The sequence below is a fragment of the Anolis carolinensis genome, chromosome 1 (genome assembly GCF_035594765.1).
Source record: "Anolis carolinensis isolate JA03-04 chromosome 1, rAnoCar3.1.pri, whole genome shotgun sequence".
NCBI lineage: Eukaryota > Metazoa > Chordata > Lepidosauria > Squamata > Dactyloidae > Anolis > Anolis carolinensis.
Window position 1 is genome coordinate 48,744,595 of NC_085841.1, and position 22,954 is coordinate 48,767,548.

At 41.0% G+C, this 22,954-nt stretch overlaps 1 protein-coding gene across 1 annotated transcript in view; it reads right to left on the reverse strand.

Moving 5' to 3' along the window:
• The window catches only part of LOC100567116 (calpain-1 catalytic subunit), a 55,859-nt gene that overhangs the window by 17,068 nt on the left and 15,837 nt on the right, over positions 1-22,954 (reverse strand). The window contains exons 2-9 of the mRNA XM_003215899.4: positions 10,236-10,526; positions 9,186-9,255; positions 6,427-6,545; positions 6,049-6,182; positions 5,548-5,716; positions 3,515-3,598; positions 3,348-3,433; positions 2,763-2,837 (exon numbers count right to left, since the gene is read on the reverse strand). Of these exons, the coding sequence (XP_003215947.1) occupies positions 2,763-2,837; positions 3,348-3,433; positions 3,515-3,598; positions 5,548-5,716; positions 6,049-6,182; positions 6,427-6,545; positions 9,186-9,255; positions 10,236-10,481 (983 nt within the window). The 5' untranslated portion in view covers positions 10,482-10,526. The remainder of the gene's footprint in view (positions 1-2,762; positions 2,838-3,347; positions 3,434-3,514; positions 3,599-5,547; positions 5,717-6,048; positions 6,183-6,426; positions 6,546-9,185; positions 9,256-10,235; positions 10,527-22,954) is intronic.

A 22,954-nucleotide genomic window follows, 5' to 3' on the forward strand; every position in this document is an offset into this window, starting at 1 on the left:
CTTAATAACTACAGAGCAGTGTCTAAACTTCTTTTTCTGGGCAAGGTGATTGAGAAGGCAGTTGCCTTCCAACTTCAGGCAGTCTTGGATGACACACATTTCCTTGACCAATTTCAAACTGGCTTCAGTGCAGGATACAGAGTTGAGATTGCTATGGTCACCTTAGTGGATGATCTTTGTCTCAACACTGATAGGGAGAGTGTGTCCCTGTTGGTGCTTCTAGACTTCTCTGCAACCTTCGATACCATCAACCATGGTATCTTTCTGGAACAGTGGGGGGGGGGGTATAAGAGGCACTGCGGTTCTGGTTGTACCTTTCAGGCAGGTTCTAGATAGTGGCACCTGGGGATAGCTGCTCCTCAAAAAAAAAAAAAAAGGAGCTACTATGTGATATCCCACAAGGTGTCATTCTATCCCCAATGCTTTTTAATATTTACATGAAACCGCTGGGAGAGATCACCTGTAGGCATGGGGCAGGGTGTTATCAGTATGCTGTTGACACCCAAATATATTTCTCCATGCCTTCAAAAGCAGCTACAGCTAAGGATAAAGTTAACCAAAATAAGTTTACTGGAAACAAAAGGCAAAGTTAACTTCAGTCAGGGTTCTTGAAAGGCGAATCAAAATAATATATTACAAAGACGAAGTTTGTCGGTTGAACTTGGCTATATAGTAAAGTACTTGGCTATTGAAGGTAGAATACTGGACTATATTGTTGGTAAATACTTGGCTATAGATATAATACAGAACGAAGATGGTAAAGTACAGAATTATGGTGAAGTAACTATACTATAATAGTGAATACTAGGCTATAGATAAAGTACAAGCTATAATTGTAAGTATAGGGTATAATAACTACAGTAGAGTCTCTCTTATCCAACATAAACGGGCCGGCAGAATGTTGGATAAGCAAATATGTTGGATAATAAGGAGGCATTAAGGAAAAGCCTATTAAACATCAAATTAGGCTATGATTTTACAAATTATGCACCAAAACATAATGTTATACAACAAATTTGACAGAAAAAGTAGTTCAATACTCAGTAATGCTATGTAGTAATTACTGTATTTACGAATTTAGCACCAAAGTATTATGATGTATTGAAAACATTGACTACAAAAACGCGTTGGATAATCCAGAACATTGGATAAGCGAGTGTTGGATAAGTGAGACTCTACTGTATATGGTAAAATAATCTAAGCTATATTGGTTAAGTACAGGACTTTGCTATGGTGGTAGTAAAATACTATTTTGGTGGTAAAATACTGGATTTTTGCTATGGCGGTGGTAAAATATATGCTATAATGGTAAAGTACGTGCTAAGGATGCCTGTCTGGATTGCCAAGGCCAAGGAACCTGATTTCTGGCCTTCTCCTCTAAAACTCTGATACAGAATAAAAAGGGAGGGAAAAGCCTTTCAGGCAAGCTCTGAGGCAAAAGGGCTAAACCAACTGAGCCAGGCCTCTAGGAGGTTTTTAAGCTCTACCCCTAAAACTAAGTACAAATGGAAAAGCCCACACCAAAGGGAAAACTAAACAAGGAAGTGAAACAGAGGAGGGAAAAAGCCAAGCCAAGACTTCACACCTCTGAATGAATGTCTGGAAGAAGTAATGAGCTGAATGAGGAAAAACAAATTGAAGCTGAATCCTGACAAAACAGAGATGCTTAGCTGATAATGCACAAATATCTATAATAATATAGAAAAATAATGTATGTATATACACTCTTGTAACAATCCCAAGAAATGTAATACAATTCAGGTTTCTACGACTCTATATTAAAGTAATTCTCTTCAAACTATATTGCATATAACAAAATTGCTTTCAGGATTTCATAAACAAAGGTACAATATCCATGTCATACTCTCACAAAGTATACTATATCAAAAGTAAATAACAGACAAAAAGAGACAACCAAGTCCATATTATTCCTGGAGTTGTGTAGAATCTTGGGCCAATGTCAATTGTAGTAAAAATATTCAGTGTCCAAGATAACAGTTTCTATATTCAAACGAATTCTTCGTTTGCTTTGCAATGCCAAGAACTGGAACACAACAAGGTCTCCCGGGTTGTTCCCTTTGTTTCGTTATCACTTCCTCGGGTGTTGTGTCTGTTTTAATTTTATTGTGCTTAGCACGCTAGATAAAGGAGTAAAAATAACATACACAATAGATCTATGAAACTCCCATATTAACACTACTAAGGAAAAGTTTTTAAAAAAAAGAAAATTATAAAAAACACGCTTCTCTACTTACATTCTTATTAGTAGCACTGGCTCTGTTTTAAGTGGAGTTCTATAATGAGCAAATGAAAGATTTCCAGGATGCCTCTTAAGTAAGGTTACATGTTACAGAAAACAAGTGTAATCAATTCTATTGTTTTGCCCCTCCTTCCGGCAGCAAGCTAATATCTTTTTATTCAGGCAGGATTTTAAAGAACATCTTAAAGACAGAGTCAGGGTGTTGTGTGGTGTTTTATGCATTTTAAATTGGTTTGGATGGTTTTAATTATTAATTCTTAGATACTTCTAAGTTTAATTCTCTTTTAATATTTATAGTCTTTAGGTTTTAAATTCTGTATTATATTTTTTACCACTGTACATTGCTTTGAGTCTCTCTAAGAGAAAAAAGGTATATAAGTAATAGTAGTAGTAATAATGTCTAACAAAGCATTCTACCAGCAACAAATATTTTTAATTTACTGACACAGATGTGACAACCAACATATCAACAATCAATGGTGCCATTAATTTAGAAACTTACCAGAATTCACCATCTTCCATTTTTAGATGCAGTTCTTCCCTCTGATCAGGGTCCACTTCATTCCACTCAGAAGAGCTAAGATAGCAACCGAAAGACTGTTATGCTATGTTTTTCTCCCTTCTGAATTGATCCAATAATATTATTTCTAGGGAACAAAAAGTCTGATGCAAAGAGCAACAATTCAGTGGTAGAGCATCAGTTTTCTACACAAAAAGGTCCTTGGTTCAGTTCCTAGTATTTCCTGAGAGAATTAAAAAGACACATCTGAAACCCTAAAGATACACTGCCAGTCAGTGTAGATAAACTAAACCGGACTGATCCAATGTAAGTTTCCTTACTTGATTTTTCCTTCAATGTCTCAGAGTTACAAAGATGAATTTATTCAATCAAAAAGCACTTGTATTTGAAATGATGCTGCCATTTCTTTCTACAATGGTTCATTTATACTGAATGATAATGCTGCATTTGTGAGTCACTTTTATATACCCTTACATAATAGGGCCATTCTGAGATGTCACAGATTAGCCCCCCCCCCCCCAAAATGCTATTGCAGTGGCTTTGGTGTCTTGACCTGGTCACACCCACCTGTCACTCCAGGCTCCAGTCCACTCCACCTGACCCCAGGGGTTCCTTATGCGGATGAGTGATTCTTGTTGGCCACGATAGTCCACCTGCCAAAGTGGGGTATTAGACAACTTGCAAACCCGGATAACCTCATGAAAAGCTTACCACCCAATGGAAAAGAAACTCACATTCTTAAATCCTGTGACAGAATAGGCATGACCTTTCACTAGTTTCTTGAAAGTAACTGCTTCCATATCAAATGCACTGGTGATCTGTTAAGAAAGGGAAGATGGTTTTAGTCAATAAACTTCCCATAGAAAGGTTACTCTTTTATGCCTCTTAGATTTCAGAGGACTACAAAACATCACTCATAGATGATGATGCACACCAAATATAATGTATGATTAAGAATTAACCATTAACGAACACAATTCAAAATGCTAGCTTTAGCCTATAAAGCCCTAAATGGTTCTGGCCCAGTTTCTCTGTCCGAATGTATCTCCCTCTATGAACCATCACAGAGTTTAAGATGGTCTGGGGAGGCCCTGCTCTCGGTCCCGCCCTCTTCACAGGTGCGATTGGCGGGCATGAGAGACAAGGCCTTATCGGTGGTGGCCTCTCGGCTATGAAACTCCCTCCCCAGGGAGATTAGATCAGCCACCTCCATCCTGATTTTCTGCAAAAAGTGAAGTCATGGCTCTTTGACCAAGCCTTCAGAAATCTGATGCAATAAAATATATGTAACTGACTAATGGAATGGCCTGGACTATGCCTATGGACCATGTGATTTACTCTGTTGTTTGGAGTTAAATGTTTTAACTGTTTTAATTGTATTTTAATATTTTACTTTATTTAAATTGCTGTTTTTGTACTCTTTTTGAAAGCACTGAATTATTGCCATGTTGTGAAGTTCCCTCTGGGGCTGAGAGAGGCGGGGTAAAGTACCATAAATAAATAAATAAATAAATAAATAAATAAATAATAAACAATTAAAAATCCCTAAACAGTGTCAACTGTGCACCAACTTTGGTATTCACAATATTTGGGAAGACACAAACTTTATAAACGATATATGTCTCCAACTAGAAGGGTAGCTCTAACCCATCCCATCGTAATATATTTGGGATGTGGCTCTCATTCCTTTTCCTTGCTTGTTCCATATTGCCTTTTTAGTTTTTCCGAAATGAACTGGAGGAGGAAAAAAACCTTCTGATTACAAATATATCTAAACACACCTAACCTGAGGATTCAATGCATTATCAGCCATGGCAGGGAATGAAAATAGATATGGGAAACAGATTTTTCTTTTACTAGCAGAAACTTCTGCGTTTTGGTCTGTGTGTAAGGCCTTTTTTCAGGGGGTTATATAAAGTCATAAAAAGACAAATATCCAGTAAACAGTTGGAGAGGTATTTTAGTTATAGGCAAAGTAATACGGTTTCATGTAATTAATATTATGTATTTATGTATTATTATTTTATGATTTTATATCACTGAAGACGACCTTAAGAGTAAACACATAGGCCAAATGTATTTGGCTTTTCTACTAATTAAACAACTGATTTTTTAGCATCTTAAGATTGATGTCTTATTTCTTATTTAGAATCCATTGAAAGAATCTCGGTTTTTGCTTCTTAAAGGACACAAAGGCAAAATGTGGGTAAGCTTTTATTTGACGGACTCCTCCTTTAAACTTAGAACTAATGGGTCTCTCCATGTGGAATTACTAATACAATTTTTATTTATTCCTTTTGAAAAAACATGGATAGGGAAATTGTAGAAAGATTTGCAATGGGCAAATAATCAAACATGGAACTGTGTATGTCAGACCAGCACTTGACCAGCAAAGCTATATTTTTGAAGAACACAAGGAAAAATTCAAAGAAAAAAGGAATTGTGAATGGTATTTGCTGAAGAGCTATTTTCAATGCATCTACCCACCACAAGGAGGCACCAGCCAAAACATGTTTGTACAGCCTAATATGGGGAAAAAAGGTCTGTAGCTTAACATTCTCCATCCCATCTTACAATTTTCAGTTAATCTTTGGGCCCATTCTGTTGTTCTACTTTGATCAATCTCAACCAATTAAAGCCACCAATATTTATGGCAGGTCCCATAACACTTTTTCAAAAACCAGAGCCAAATGGAAGAAGAGATCGGTTCCCTATAAAATTCCAAATCTGAAGCATTTCACAAATGACACCCATCTGAGGCACTTACATCAATGGAACAGCCAAGGAGGGAACCCCTTTCGAGAGCCTTGCAAATGATCTGAGCAATGTTCCTAGGTGGCTTCTTGAGATCGTACATTTCGGCTACGCCTCCTGTGAAGTCCTCAAAGCCTTCTGTGGTGCTGCCACCTGACAGGGCCTCATAAGAGCCATTCAACCTATATGCCGAACAGAATTGAGACAATTAGATGGATCAGAGTCTGGAAAGGTTATTTTTTTAACTATCCGACTCAAGAAAGTTGGCTGATGGCCATGCTGGTGGAGAGATTCTTGGAGTTGTACAGAAAAATAGTAATTTTCAAGCCTTTAAGAAGATAATATTAAACCACACCTCCTTATCTCTAAAAAAGTGGCAATGTGAGGGTGTTTGTTTTTAAATAGGAGTGGGCTCCAAGAATGAACAGAGCTTCCTCGAAAAGGTACATCAAGGAGGGGAAGCCAACACTCTCAATTATGTACTCTGCATAATATAGGCTAAGACAGTACTCACTTAGCATATGCCTTTTCTAGCAGAGCACTCCAGAACTCTTGACATTCTGCTGAATGCACAAATACCAGCTCTCCATCTTTAGTGGGCAGGCGGTCATCAACTACCACATCCACCCATTCACCAAATTGCCAGATCTGGGGAGATAAGAGGAGAACAATGAATTTGGGCCAAAACTGGTTGATGATGATAAGACAAAAGTAAAATAGATGCTAGGTGTGAATGGGGACACTAAATGCTAAACAACACCTTGTTCATTGGTAAAAACTTCCTTTTGTCTATGGCTGTACATTTTTCACAGCTCAATTCCATTCCATTTTTGAGAAAAGACTATGTAGCACTTTCTAGGGGAAATACGAACAACCTTTTCCTTGATCTCACCTGGAAGTGGAAGATGCCTGCATAGTCCTCCTGGAAGCTCTGGCCATGAGGCACAACTCGGTGCAGAAGATCCTCATTGAGAGTCAGGGAGCCAATGGCAGCCAGTAACCAGCAATCACCTGAAGAGCAGGAAAACAGAATGCCAGATCCTAGAATATTTGGATTCCAATTTCCTTACTTCTGATCCATATGTTCAATATCAGCACAGTAGGCCCTCTACATTCATAGGGATTTGATGCACAGTAACCCCACAAAAATGGAGAAATGGAGAAATCACCATTTTTCCTGAAGGAATGTTTTTCTAGGAATTCCTAGGAGCTTGTTGAAAATAACAATCTTCTTCAAACCTCCACTAGTCATTTTGTTTATATGTGATTCTGTTTGCACTCAGTGTTGTATATGTATGTTTTATATGCTTTCCCTTTACTCTATGTTTCTTGAGGTTGTGGGAGGGGCTGCAGAACACATGATCAGCTCTGGGACTGCTCAAAGCTCAGACTCCATTTTAGAACATAAGATGCTATTAGACTTTGGACTGTTAAGACCAAACTCATGTTGCTGTTGATTAAAAGAAAGATACCCTGTGTTATCTGCACAGAGAAACTACTTCAAATCCTATCTGTTACTGGATTGACAAGTTATGTACCTGTATGCTGAATACATGAAAGTTATGAGCAAACCTGATATGTTACTTTTAAAGAAGCATACTTTATTTTTGTCTCTTGAGAGCATGCTATAGAAACAAAATGTTTTTATGGGAGAGTAGATGTTTTTGGGCACTGAAAAGAACACTTCTGAAGAACTGCTATATTTTGGGCATTGGCATAATCTCTGTTCCTAACAGATCAGAGACAACTAGGTTATCAGACTAACCACTGAAAACCAAATTGCCTTGCATAAGTACCACTGAGGAGAAGATTTTACTCAAACATGTTTTGGCTCTTTTCTGGAAGATCATACTTTTCCAAAAGGTTATGATTTTAAAATGGTTGTGAATGCAATTTTTCTCCAAAAGGTTATGGAGATTCTGGTTTTCCAAAAGGTTATGATCTTTAAAAGGTCATGCCTTTCCAAAAGATCTCCAGTAAGACTCTATGGTCAACTTTCAGTGATAATTGATCACAGAGATGTCCTGGAGGACCAAACGATTTCTAGAGGTGTCCTTTAGCACAACAACTGTGGTCACACTAGAGATCTAGAGAAACATATTAATTACATTTGCAATAATTAAATCTGTAAATGCAGAGGGCCAACTCTACATTGCTCATGGTACCTTTACCTTCCCTTATGAGGCCACTCAAAATATTTTCTTTTGCTTTGAGACACATTTGTGTCAAAAATTGGAAAAGTTACTTTTGAACAAAACTCCCCAAGCCACTAGCCACGCTGGCTGGAGTATTCTGGGAGAGGAAACCGAAGGCAAATGCATCAACACCATTTCTCTGGTAAAACCTTCAATATTTATGAGAAACAGTAATATTCTCTCCTTTATTATGACATGTAAACAATGAAGGAGAATTTCTTAACCGAAACTGTGCTTTTCATAAAAGAAAAATATCTTACTTGGTGCTTCTTTTAAAGAGTTACAAGAATTTTGCATTAGACAATGCCTAATGTTGGCATTATGCCCATCTTCAAATTAGCCAATTTTATTTATATAATTATTTTCCATTTGATTTCTGTTTGAAAACATGCTTTTTTTGTACACAAGCCAAAAAGCAACATTTTAAAAATGCTGTCTCTATTTGATTCGGTCTGAAATAGGAATGCATGCTCAGCTTAAATGTTGATGCCTTGTCCCCTGGTTAGTGAAAATAACTTGTTAATCAAAAGAATGTAGATTATTTTCCTCTCCCCCACTGTCAAAACAAAACAAAACAAAACCCCATACACTGGGGGATATATAGAAAAATAATGTAGTTACCAAATGGCAATTGAAAGTATAGATTGGTATAGGCCTATTACTCTTCAGTGGGGATAGAGTGTCTGGTTCTATTAAGAATGCCACAGCTTCTGTTATTCCACCATAATGCTGTAGCAATGGGGAAATCTTTAATGCACACAGACCAGAATTTTAAAAATAAACAAAAACATGCACTGAGTGAACTGTGGGATACTTTCTGACTCCAATGAGAATAACCCACCATCTCAAGGGCTGGGGTTGTAGGTTGGACTTATGACGCATATTTCTTATATTACTGCTATAAAGCTGAAGGTTCAGTATATCCAAAATGCTTGGGGTCAGAAGTATTTTGGACATTTTTAGTGCTGAAATATTTTACTTGTACATACAAATGAGATGCCTTGGAGATCGAATCCAAGAGTGAAGATAACATTGATTTATGTTTCATAAACAGCATGATGGTAAATTTGTACACAATATTTGCCTAGCCACAATAAGCTCTTGTGTATTTTCTACAGCTACCACTTATGATAGTTACTCTTTCTTTTACACATGTTACTAACTACTGAGTAGAAAGAAAGTAACTATCTTTCTATTCTAAAGCATTTTCCTCATTAACCTGAAGACCTGATGATGTAACTGCCTTATTAAGCCTATGTATTGCTTTCTATCTTAGTTGTCAAGGGAGCTGGAACAGCAAAATTTGGCAATTGATAAACTAGTGTTTGGCTTCAACTCAAGGCTTATTGTCCACAAATGTATTCAACACCCAAATTCTGACCCTCTCTTTTCACCAACTAATTTACTCTTTCCCTCATCCCATCACTTCTCCAAAGAATGAATATACATTACTCACCCAGAGCCCCTTGGCAGATATCTGTCCTTGTAGCACCTCCCACAATAAACTGTGGGTCATCCACAATTTCCTGTAGAAGTAAAAAGTAAAAGTGGTTTCCTCAGCATTCCCACAAAAGCTGAACAGACAACACAATGCAATGGGTAGAACTTGAAAAGAGCCACATTGAACTCCTTGGAGATACAGTTCCAAAAATTAACATTTGAAGTTTTGTAAATAGCATATGCTTAAATGCATATTGTATTCTTAACATCTTCAAAAATCTTTATGGACCTTTTTCTTTAAAAAAAAAAGACTCATTGGCTTTTCTTTTCTATTTAGTTCAATTCAGATTGTCTCTCATCTTGAGTTGGCAAAAGAAAGAGCAGGGCATCATTCAGGAAGTTCAGAGTTCAGTCAGGACTTGAAATAACATCAGCACATTGTCTCCAGTTCCTCCATAAGCAAGGGTTTGCATGAGATGACTCTTGGGCCTTACTTCTCACTCCATTTCTATGAATCACTTATAATGGTGTGTGTAGATCTCATATCATGGTCTAAGTTTCAATTTCTTCAAATAAGACCAAAACTGACCTGAAAAACTATGCAGATCATTGCTGTTCTACAAACTAAAAAAAAGGGATAACTATGTAACTTGACTGAGGTTCCAACGCAATGACTTAAGTATTTGATATAAAGAGGTCAGTAGGAGTCCATACAGTGCTGCTGAAATGAAAGTTCAAGAGCAGACACTGCCAGGCATCTCTCCCATTCTGCAGACAAGAAAACCCTCTGCAAATGTAACATCATTTGCAACTTGGCTGAAGCCCATACTAGTAATTTCTGGGAGTGCAAAGAAAGAGGTTTAAATGGGAAAGAGGAATTAATAAGAAGATGGAAAAGGGCCATTGAAGTAATTGGTATAGCCTTGGGTGCAGAAAACAAGCACAAAAATGCTAGCATAGAATCAATGAGTGAAGAAGTTTTTTATGAATCTGCTAATGTGAATTATTACAATGCAGAATGCCAAGTCAGGGCATTTCATGAAGCTTCCTCTTAGCAGATACTCACCGATGGGCGCTTCCAACGCACTCCTTGGGTCTTGCCAGAATTTGGCCCCAGTTCCTTGAAGCCAAGGACAGAAGGGATGGCAGGAAACTGGGGATCTTCAAACAATCGGCCACTCTCCAAACATTCCTGCTTCAGGGTTTCGTAATCCTGACCCAGGTATTTAACAGCATTTTGGTGACTGCCCACGCCCTCTGCTCGCAGACGGTCCCTTTCTAGTCTGGCAGCCATTCCTCCAAAGGGCATCATGACACGTCCAGCAGGATGAAGGAAAATGAGGCTTCAGCAGCACTCCTAAAATCCAAAATAAAAGCACATTGAAACAGACCACCGATCAGCTGGAAATGAAATGGGGAAGCCTCTGCTGCATGCTGGTGTCTTTGTGACCACTTCAGAGGGGCTCAATTTGACAGACAAGAACATCTGCAGACCATCTAGCAGCAAGCAAGTAAACCCCAAAGAATGCAACAACTGCCCACCCTTGTGCTAAACTATTCTTATGGCTGTGGAGGAACAACTGGTTAAAATAAATGGGATATGATACAAAATTATACCATTACATACATATACAGGTGCATCTAAGTTAACAAAAAGCTTATGACAAAGAAGATCCTTTCCACAAAGGATTTTTAGGGTGCATATCCACCATATCTTGTCTTTTATCTAGTTGGAAGCAGTGACAATGGTGAGATGGTGAAAAGGGGCCAGACAATGACAGACTTTCAAGAGTTATGTTGCAGAAGTGTGTCTGCAGTAAACAACGTAATAAAGTAGCAAATCCTAACCAGTTTCTTTACCAGTTTAAATACTGTATATTTTATTGCTACAGACTATGATGTAACTGAAGATTTAAAACCGTACAATGTATCGAATTTTTATTTTAAGTTGCTCATCAAACATCTTCAGATTTGGAGAGAAGGGAGAAGTAAATACTCACTCTTCTACTATAATATTTTTACTGAAAGGATTCCATACAAATGTATAATGATGATAATGATAATAGGTAGCAATAATAATAATACTTGAACACCAGACCATGACCTATTACTAATTATTAATTTTTAATTGATTCATTAATGCGGAGACCAGGTAAAAAGGCTGGTGCTGCCTTGTTAAATTGGGCTTGACAGCTGAAAGTTCTATTCTGAGTTCTGACTACTGTTTTTCCCAAATGGTTTCTATACTTATTTTTAAGATAAAAGAGAGCAGTGGATGATTTTCCAAACAAGTATGTTGTTACAAAAGGCATCAATACTTACTTCACTTTTTCTAGAACATCTGATTGTGAGCAATGATTCATACTGACTTCTCTGACTCCTTTTTTACATAACTTTCTTCAAGACCATTCTCAACCCATCGCAACCCAGCTACACAGAATACTGGGAAGCAACATATATTCCAAGAACATGGTGGCATAAAATTTGCAACTACTAAGGCAGATTCTGGTGGTAGCAAGAAATGGCATATGCTTTCGCTCAACCACTCAGCGTCATTCACTTGCATGCTCCCTCTCTGTGTGCAGAAGTAACAGGTGCCGAGTACATTTTTGTTCTCATTTTTATAACTATTTTGAAATACTGTAATTAAACTTTGTACAAATGATGTCTGCCTCCAGGAAAAGACTCCTGCTCTTTGTATTATCAATGTATTGTCATTGATCTGTCTTCCTTCCTTTTTAAAGTGTAAAAGCTCATAACAATTTTTCAAGACTTCATATAGCTCTTGTGAATACAGCATGGCCCTGGAGGTCTGGGGATCATTTTAATTCATTTTGTGTTAAGGTTTTAAAAAATTTCTAGTAGTGTTCTTGTGCCTAACATCTGCATGAGATGCAGAATTAAAACAGGTTCCCCCCCTCCAAATATCATATTTTGAATTTTAGTCAATATGCTTATGTAAAAGATATCAACCTAATTTTAGGGGTTCAAGTTGCACAGAGGGAAGTTTCCTGTGGTTGAATGGCAACACATTTTGGCCATATTTTACCTGTCTGAATGCATCTCCCTCTATGAACCATTGCAGAGATTAAGATCTTCTGGGGAGGCCCCGCTCTCGGTCCCGCCACCATCACAGGTGCGATTGGCAGGGACGAGAGACAGGGCCTTCTCAGAGACTGCAATAAGTTTACTGGAAATCATGCAATTTGATTATGGAACGGCCTTAGACCTTGCTTTTGGGTGATGTGTCTAAACATTGAAATGTATTTTAATTATGTTTGATGTATGTATCAATTTTAATTTAATCTTACTTCATGTTTTTATGTCCAAGGCAGTGCCGTTTGTAAGCCGCCTTGAGTCCCCTTGGGGTAGAGAAAGGCAGGATAGAAATATCTGTCTGCCATAGATGTGGGCGAAACGTCAGGAGAGAATACTTCTAGAACATGGCCATACAGCCCGGAAAACATACAACAACCCAATAAATAAATAGTCCCTTGGCTATGGAATTCCCTCCCTGGCGAGATTAGATCAACGTGAGAGTAATGAGAGTAAAGGATTCCCTTGAATCAGCAAAGTAATACTCCACTATTACAATACTGAAGTATTCACAAATATATTCTTGTTTCAACAACTTGTAAAAGATACAACAAAAACAGTATACAATGAAACATATGTTTGTTACATTCACAATACTGATTATTGTTTCTTTTTTGTAGAAGGGAATTTTCAACAAGGGTTATTTTAAACAGATTTCCTCTTTAAAGTTCACAATGGTGTTTTCTTTCTCTTTCTTATAAAGGAAATTTCAACAAAAGTCTCTATAAACAAATATTCCTCTATACTTCCACAATCGGTTTGGACCTTGACCAAGTCTTCTTCAGGTGGAAAGTTTCTAATATTCACAAATTCAAGTTATAATAAAGTGGACCTAAAAGGAATGAACAGTAGTGGCTGAAAAGTAGTTTCGTAATAGTAGCTATGATGGTTTTAAATAATTGTTTTAATGTGATGATAACTGGTATTAGTGTTTATGTATATCTATAGTCTGGCTTCAGGCCTGGGCACAGCACCGAGACTGCTTTGGTCGCCTTGGTGGATGACCTCCGCAGGGAGCTGGACAGGGGGAGTGTGACCCTGCTGGTTCTCTTGGACATCTCAGCGGCTTTTGATACCATCGACCATGGTATCCTTCTGGGGAGGCTCTCTGGGATGGGGCTTGGTGGCACGGTTCTGCAGTGGCTCCAGTCCTTCCTGGAGGGCCGTTCACAGATGGTGAAGCTGGGGGATACCTGCTCGGACCCTTGGCCATTGACCTGTGGGGTCCCGCAAGGGTCTATCCTATCCCCCATGCTATTTAACATCTACATGAAACCGCTGGGAGAGGTCATCCGGAGTTTTGGAGGGTGTTGCCATCTCTACGCAGATGACACGCAAATCCACTACTCGTTCCCATCTGATTCCAAGGAAGCCCCTCGGATGCTGAACCAGTGCCTGGCCGCTGTGGCGGACTGGATGAGGAGGAACAAGCTGAGGATCAATCCTGACAAGACAGAGGCCCTCCTGGTCAGTTGCCCGTCGGATCGGGGTATTGGGTGGCAACCTGTGCTGGACGGGGTTGCACTCCCCTTGAAATCACAGGTCCGCAGTTTGGGGGTCCTCCTGGATTCAGCGTTGACGCTTGAAGCACAGGTGTCGGCAGTGGCCGGGAGGGCCTTTGCACAACTCAAACTTGTGCGCCAACTGCGACCATACCTCGTGAAGTCTGACTTGACCACGGTGGTCCATGCCTTAGTTACCTCTAGACTGGACTACTGTAATGCGCTCTACGTGGGGCTTCCCTTGAAGACGGCCCGGAAACTACAATTGGTCCAACGCTCGGCTGCCAGATTAATAACGGGGGCAAGTTACAGGGAGAGATCCACTCCCTTGTTTAAGGAGCTCCACTGGCTGCCGTTCATTTTCCAGTCCCAATTCAAGGTGCAGACCATCATCTTAGACGAAGGGTTAGAAGGCACGACCATCAAGTTTGCAGACGACACAAAACTGGGAGGGATAGCTAACACTCCAGAAGACAGGAGCAGAATTCAAAACGATCTTGACAGACTAGAGAGATGGGCCAAAACTAACAAAATGAAGTTCAACAGGGACAAATGCAAGATACTTCACTTCAGCAGAAAAAATGGAAATCAAAGATACAGAATGGGGGACGCCTGGCTTGACAGCAGTGTGTGCGAAAAAGACCTTGGAGTCCTCGTGGACAACAAGTTAAACATGAGCCAACAATGTGATGCGGCTGCTAAAAAAGCCAATGGGATTCTGGCCTGCATCAATAGGGGAATAGCGTCTAGATCCAGGGAAGTTATGCTCCCCCTCTATTCTGCCTTGGTCAGACCACACCTGGAATACTGTGTCCAATTTTGGGCACCACAGTTGAAGGGAGATGTTGACAAACTGGAAAGCGTCCAGAGGAGGGCGACTAAAATGATTAAGGGTCTGGAGAACAAGCCATATGAGGAGCGGCTTAAAGAGCTGGGCATGTTTAGCCTGCAGAAGAGAAGGCTGAGAGGAGACATGATAGCCATGTACAAATACGTGAAGGGAAGTCATAGGGAAGAGGGAGCAAGCTTGTTTTCTGCTGCCCTGCAGACTAGGACACGGAACAATGGCTTCAAACTACAGGAAAGGAGATTCCACCTGAACATCAGGAAGAACTTCCTCACTGTGAGAGCTGTTCGACAGTGGAACTCTCTCCCCGGGGCCGTGGTGGAGGCTCCTTCCTTGGAGGCTTTTAAGCAGAGGCTGGATGGCCATCTGTCGGGGGTGCTTTGAATGCGATTTCCTGCTTCTTAGCAGGGGGTTGGACTAGATGGCCCATGTGGTCTCTTCCAACTCTACTATTCTATGATTCTATGATTCTATGATTCTATGATCTATAAAGCCCTAAACGGTTTGGGACCCACCTACCTCCGTGACCGTATCTCCTTCCATACACCTGCCCGATCCTTGCGATCATCCGGGGAGGCCCTTTTATCACCACTGTCTATATCCCAGGCTCGCCTGGTGAGTACAAGGGAGAGGGCCTTTTCCGCTGTGGCCCCCCGACTATGGAATTCACTACCCACTGAGATCAGGCAAGCTCCCACTCTGTTAGCTTTTAGGAAAGATTTGAAAACATGGCTCTTCCGCTGTGCTTTCGGTGAGTAATTTCTGTTATATATTTCTGTGTTACTCCCCCCTCAGCATTTATCCTCTAGACTGCCCTACTTTCATGTGTCCCTGTCCACAGTGGAGTACCCCTCTGTCCCTCTCACTCCGAGTTTTATCCTCATGTCCATGCGGCCTGCCCTTGTTTTACAGTTTTACTGGGTTTTTTTTTGTTTTTGTTTTGATTTCTTGATGTAATGTCTATTATTATCTATTGTATTGCTTTTAATTGTGTTATGATATGTTGTTTTTATATGTTATTATATTGTATTGCTCTGGGCGTGGCCCCATGTTAGCCGCCCCGGGTCCCCGTTGGGGAGATGGTGGCGGGGTATAAATAAAGTTTTATTATTATTATTATTATTATTATTATTATTATTATTATTATTATTATTATGTTCCGGTACTGAATGTTTGCCATATACAGTAGAGTCTTACTTATACCACATTCGCTTATCCAACGTTTTGGATTATCCAGTGCACTTTGCCTCCCACCCCAATCCATGGCTGTTTCTCTAGGCAGCAAAGACTGAACTTTTTATGGATTTAATTTCCAACAATATTGCTACTGTAAGTTTATTTTATACAATTCTATCTTTATTTCTAGTCAATTTGTTAGTAGCTAATGTTTTTTTAGTCAATGTTTTCAATATATTGCGATGTTTCGGTGCTAAATTCATAAATACAGTAATTACTACATAACATTACCATGTATTGAACTGCTTTTTCTGTCGATCTGGTGTAAAACATGATGTTTTTGGTGCTTAATTTGTAAAATCATAGCGTAATTTGACGTTTAATAGGCTTTTCCTTAATCCCTCCTTATTGTCCAACGTTTTCGCTTATCCAACATTCTGCCAGCCTGTTTATGTTGGATAAGCGAGACTCTACTGTATATGTTGTGCTCCGCCCTGAGTCCCCTTCAGGGTGAGGAGGGAGCAATATAAATCTTTTAAATAAATAAATAATATTTGTGCAGTACAGTAGAGTCTCACTTATCCAACATAAACGGGCCGGCAGAATGTTGGATAAGCAAATATGTTGGATAATAAGAAGGGATTAAGGAAAAGCCTATTAAACATCAAATTAGGTTATGATTTTATAAATTAAGCACCAAAACATCATGTTATACAACAAATTTGACAGAAAAAGTAGTTCAATACGCAGTAATTACTGTATTTACAAATTTAGCACCAAAATATCACGATGTATTGACAACATTGACTACAAAAATGCGTTGGATAATCCAGAACGTTGGATAAGTGAGACTCTACTGTATTTCAAAGAACAAACAGTGGTACCTTGTTAAGAACCAGATCTTGGTGGTCTTCCTGACATCACTTTTCTTTTTCATTGGGATCAAAAGAATGAAAGCTGGCTGTGAAATATTGGGTGGGAGTGGAGTATTAATGAGAGGAAATGAGATGGCCAGCCCAAGCATTTGGTGAAGGTTTGCATTAATGAAGCCTTGTCTCCAAAAGCCAAATTTCAAGTGATGTCATTCATGTGATTAAACAAGTGGATTTAAACAAGGAAGATATGACATCATTAGCTACTAATCTAGAATTATTTTATTTATCTCCCACTATTAATACCCAGAACCAGGATTACAAAATTAAAACAGATGTAGTTTAAAGTAGGAACAGACAAAAGCACACATAAATGTATTATTAAAATACATTTTAATACTAATGAGTCTATGAAACACTAATGAGCATGAGACTACTAAAAGGCCTTTTGTTAAAAATAGTTGGTTATTATCCAGAAGTGTCCTGGAATGAAAAAGCTTTGCCAGTTGATGGAAGGACAACAAGGAGTCTAGCTGGGTGGTAGTTTTAAAGTCTGGGAGCCTTGTACTGAAAATAGCCTTGTATTAACCCCAAGCATGGAGACAGCATGTTTCTCAGTACCAGTTGCTTGTGGACTTTACATAGGCATCTGTTTGCTCACAACAGGGATATAATGTTGGACTATAAAGGACTTTCTTCCAATGTAGTACAGTTTTTGATGTTTTTATTTTAGAGCAGAGGTTGGCATGGCTGGGAAATAGTCCCAAATCATGGTAAGCCCCTTCTAAGTTTTTTCAAATGAAAACCATCCCCTATATTTTAAGGGCTGGGGGTTGTTGGACTGTGGTTCCCAAGCCAGCATAGCCAATAATAAGCAATGCTAGGAGATACACTTGTTATTTTGCTCCTAAAGGTGCTGTTTGTAAAAGCAGGATTGTAGCACACCACCAGTAGATGTTCCCAATTCAGATACTTTTCTTAAAAAATAAAGGTGGCTAGATTAAAGATGCTTATTTAAATACATAACAATAGATTTGGTCTGAGTAGTTGTGAAAGGGTGCATATAAACAGATATTCTTGTTTCCAAATGAGGGCAGAATGACAGTTTTTAGTTCAGTCTGCATAAGAATAGCTGGTTCTTAGACATTTTCTGAAATTACGAGGAAAACTGAACTGGTGGTCTATGAAAAATGTTTGTATTGCGAAAGTACATATTTGAGTGCATTTGATAAAATAGCTTTCTAATTACATACAATCCACTGAGCTTGTGGTGGAACAGTGCATTTAGTTGAAAATTAAGCAGTTGGATTTCTCACATTCAAAACCAACCACAACATATCGGTTTACAAGTCTCACAGTATTGCAAGTGCTTCTCACAGACTGTGGACAACCTGGACAGGGTACATGGCCTAATCAGCACTGGAACTTGTCTCAGGGTTAACCTGTGTGTTTATTTAACCATTTTCCTTAAATAAACAAACAAAAAACCCTGTTACAATGTGCATGGGTGAAGGAAAGGGAAGAAACCTCTAAACCCCTTTATTACAGCTAGATCAGGAAACAGTGATTGGGTTGCTGTGGCACCCCTCAGTTCTGCAAAATAAAGCTTGAACCTGGACTTAGCTGAATGTAGGTAGGGGGAATACTGGAAATGTCTCCAGTACACATCCAGCACTTGAGTGTGCACCCTAGTCACACAATCACCGCTAGCACTCCAGCATGGCCTCCACACCATCCTGGATTGTGGGAATAGGACTGTTGTTAGGAAGGAGAATACAGCACATATGTACACACACATATAGATACACCTATGCCCAATGCCATGGAAGAAAGGAGACTGGCAACCCCAATCAGTATCAGGAATAGAAGTCCAGCATTCTTGTGTTATGGAGCCAGCATGGTTTGAACACTGAACCAAGACTCTGGAGAACTAGGTTCAAATACTTGCTTGGCCATGAAAACCCACTGTGTGACACACTCTTATTTTCAGAAAATCCCATGACAGGGTAACCTAAGGTGTTCCATAAGTCAGAAATGACTTGAAAGCACACAACCACAACTTTCTGTGTTGCTAGTCTCTCTGCTCTTGTTTGTACACTAAGTCCAGAAACTGTCAGTGATAAAGATGGAGAGTGTGCAGAGTGGAGCAAAAAGAGGAGGAAGTGATGAGGCATACCAACAGAGGAGGGCAACGGAAAGGGACTGAGTCACAAAAAGCAGTTGCCATCAGCAGTGTTCAGTGCAGCAGCAGAGACTGCTGCTCTTGCCATAGAGGGGGGGAAAGGATAAAAGGGGGTACCAATGGGGCAGAAGTTTTCCCTCCAATCCATCCCTTGACATGCCCTCTCTTGCAGAAGCAAGCCTCGTTTTAATAAAGCAGCAAAAAAACAACAACACCTTTTTATAACTTCAAGTAGAAATATTTTAAAGCCCATCTTGAATCTGTATTAGATGTATCCCATTATAACCCTTAGGCAAGAAAAACATTGGAAACTCTGAACTAACCTGTTGTTTTTAACCTCATGTAAACTGGGTCCATAAAGGGTGAAAATATTATAGAGAAAACATGGTTAAAAGCCCTGAAAATTTGAGGGTAAGAGAGTCACATTTGTAAGTGAATAGCCAACTCCTGTAGGGAAAGGTTCGCAAGACTAAAGCGCAAAATGAGCTCAGGCTTGCCAGAGACATTTAAAACAATAAAAAGGGCTTCTTTGTTTACGTCCTTAGGAAAAGGAAGAACAAGGAGGCGATAGGGACTCTGCGAGGAGAAGATGGGGAAACACTGACAGGGGATAGGAAAAAGGCAGAACTATTTAATGCCTTCTTTGCCTCAGTCTTCTCACAAAAAGAAAGCCAGCCTTAACCTCAGCAACATGGAGTGGATGAAGGATTAGGGGAAATCCAACCCCAAATTGGGAAACAAGTTGTTCGGGAACACCTGGCCGCTCTAAATGAATTCTAGTCTCCAGGGCCAGATCAACCACACCCAAGAGTATTGAAGGAACTAGTGGAAGTTATTTCGGAACCACTAGCAATCATTTTTGAGGGTTCTTGGAAAACGGGAGAAGTCCCAGCAGATTGGAGTAAAGCAAATGTGGTCCTGTGATGACCCATGGGCCTTGTAGTCCTGCTCAGGACATTGTAATCCCTGATGAAGAAGAAAACTTGGGTTTTTTACCTTCCCAGTCAGAACTGGAATCTTCTCAGCCAGATCTTTCCCAGGCAGATCTGGGAACCTTGCACCTGCAAGAAAGTTGTGTCCCAGAAGTATGTCAAACAAACCCAGAGCCCACATCTCCCGTGTTCTTGCGCCGTGAGTTTTGTAAACAACAGAGGGGTTTGGAAGCAGCTTCGCGCAGGAGTGCTAGAATTGCAGCTAAGAATGTAGCCAATTAAGACTGCTTTCCGTGAGAATCTTTAGGGAGTCAAACATCTGGTCCCAGAGTTTAGCTTTCGTTTCTGGTTCCCAGGGAACTGCTTCGGCGAGAAAGTTAGACTCTATATAGGTGTTTTACCCGCGTAGTAACTTCGCGGAGTCAATTCGTCAGCCTCCGGAGCGAGTTGTGTCTGGACAGCGCGCTCCGTTTCAAGCCTCGTTCCTGCTCAAGCCTTGCCCTGCTTTCCAGCCTTCGCTCCAGTTTCCAGCCTTTGTTTACCTACGGACCTTGCTTGTTTTCCAGGACTATACCTTGCCTTGTATCACGGATTTTACCAAGTTATTCCACGGACCTTGTTCTTGTTCCTTGTTACCTTGTTCCACGTTTTAAGCCTTGCTTCAAGTATCAAGTTATTTCCTAGCCTTGCTCAAGTTTATGGACTAAAGGACCTTGTCATCTCCCCTCACTTTGCCTGGCAAAGTGAGTGTTTCGGTTATTGGATTACAACTTTGGAACATAATATTTCATATTGGACATTGCTTTTTTGGACTAATTTTGACCTTTCCTGAAAGGTCTGCTTCTGAACTAACTTTTACATTTATTTTTATTAATCTTATATATTTCCTTAATAAAGATATTAGATAGAATCTGGCCTCTGCGTATGGTTATTGGTGCTCTGTAGCCTGGGTCGTGACAGTTTGACTCCGCCACCCTAAGCACCAATCAACCTCGGCCAGAATGTCTACCGGAACCGTACCTGGGCCGAGCGGCCAGCCGATTACCTACACCATCGACAAGGATGAGGTGGATCGAATCCGTGATAAGCTCAATGCCCAGGATGGAGAAATAAAAGGTTTGAAGGAACGCGGAATCTGTCTACCGGCCATGGCGTTGCCAACCAAGTTTACTGGAGAAGCTTCTAAGGTTCATGTTTTCCGTCGCCAATGCCAAGCTTATCTAGAGGCCCGTGCTGCCGAATTTCCCCAAGAAGACATCAAGGTGGCATGGGTTTACAGTCTTCTAGACGGGCCAGCGGCCAACTGGGCGACGGCACTGTTCGACCAAGCCTCTCCACACCTAAGATCCGCGCAACGCTTCTTGGACCACCTTAAAGAGACTTGGGGAATCGAGGACAATTTGGAGGCAGTCGGTCACAAACTCCGTCGCCTCTTCCAAGGAGACAGACCTATGTCTCAGTACATAGCCGAGTTCCGAGTGCTGGCCCACAACACCGGCTGGAATGATGTAGCCCTCAGAGGACAATTCCGGGAGGGTCTCAACATCGAAATGCTGGAGGAAATCTCCAAGGTGGATCCTCCCCAGACCCTCGAAGCACTCATTGATCAATGTTTACGGGCTGAAGTCATGATTGCCAACAGGAAACAGTGGGTTCGAGGCCAGAGCGGTAGAGCTGGGGCAAAACCCCCCGCTCCCGCCAGCGTTCAGCCACGTCCAGTGTGGAGACCCCCACCACCAACCCCATACCCCAGAGGAAGCGAGGAGGTGCCGATGCAGTTGGGCAACGTGCGTCCCAGATTAGATGCCGCCGAGAAGGCCCGTCGTCAACGCTTAAACCTCTGTTGGTACTGCGGGAACGGGGGCCACTTCGCCAGAGAGTGCCCAGCCAAAGGGAAGCCCGCCGCCCGTCTTGCGGCGGCGTCCTCCACGGAGACGAAGGCGTCTGAGCCGGCTGGCACACAGCCGGCGGGGGAAGCCAACGACCGGGCGTAGAGAGGCTCGCCAACCCGGTCAAAAAACCCGTTCAAGAGCCGCCAACCGGGGTCCTGTTCCTTCTCGTGGTCACCTTATGGTCAGCAAAAAGGGGACCCGTCATGATCCACGCCATGATAGACTCCGGAGCCACCAACAATTTCATTGATAGAGAGTATGCCGACTCTCTGGGATTACAATATCATGATTTCAAGAATGCCCGTGTGGTGCAAGCCATAGACGGCCGCCCCCTCAAGACGGGCCCCGTAAGTCAGTGGTCGGAACCCACCAGGATGTGGATAAGGGAACATATGGAAGAGATTTCCTTCTTTGTTACCGAGGTTCCCCATTTCCCTGTGATTTTGGGAATTCCATGGCTGACTCTCCACGACCCAAGCATCTCCTGGTCCAACAGAGAACTGCAGTTTGCTTCACAGTACTGCCAAAACCATTGCCTTGTAGCCAAGGTCTGCCATGCCACAGACACCGAGCCCATCATCACCCTGCCCAAGAAGTACTCCGAGTATTGGGATGTATTCAATGAAAAGGAAGCCGAGAAATTACCCCCACATAGACCTTATGACTGTGCCATTGACCTGGTGGAGGGGGCCCCGATCCCGCGAGGGCACCTATACTCCCTGACTGAACCAGAGCAAGAAGCTCTCAGGGAATTCATAGAGACAAACCTTCGTAAGGGATTCATTAGACCCTCTCAATCCCCAGCCGCCTCCCCAGTGATGTTTGTGAAGAAGAAGTCAGGGGAACTACGCTTGGTGGTGGACTACAGAGCATTGAACAATATCACCAAGCGGAACAGCTATCCCCTACCCTTAATCTCGGATCTACTGGATCGGCTTCGAGGAGCCAAGGTTTACACCAAGCTGGATCTTCGGGGGGCTTACAACTTAGTTCGCATCAGAGAAGGGGACGAGTGGAAGACCGCCTTCCAGACCAAATTCGGATTATTCGAGTCCCGAGTTATGAATTTTGGATTATGCGGAGCTCCCGCAACGTTCCAGCATTTTGTCAATGACATTTTTCAGGACTATCTAGATAGGTTCTTGATAATCTACCTGGACGATTTTTTGGTGTTTTCTAGATCACAATCAGAACATGAGAACCACGTCAAAATGGTGTTACAACGATTGCGGGATCATGGACTTTATGCCAAGTTGGAAAAATGCGCTTTTGATCTACAAGAGGTA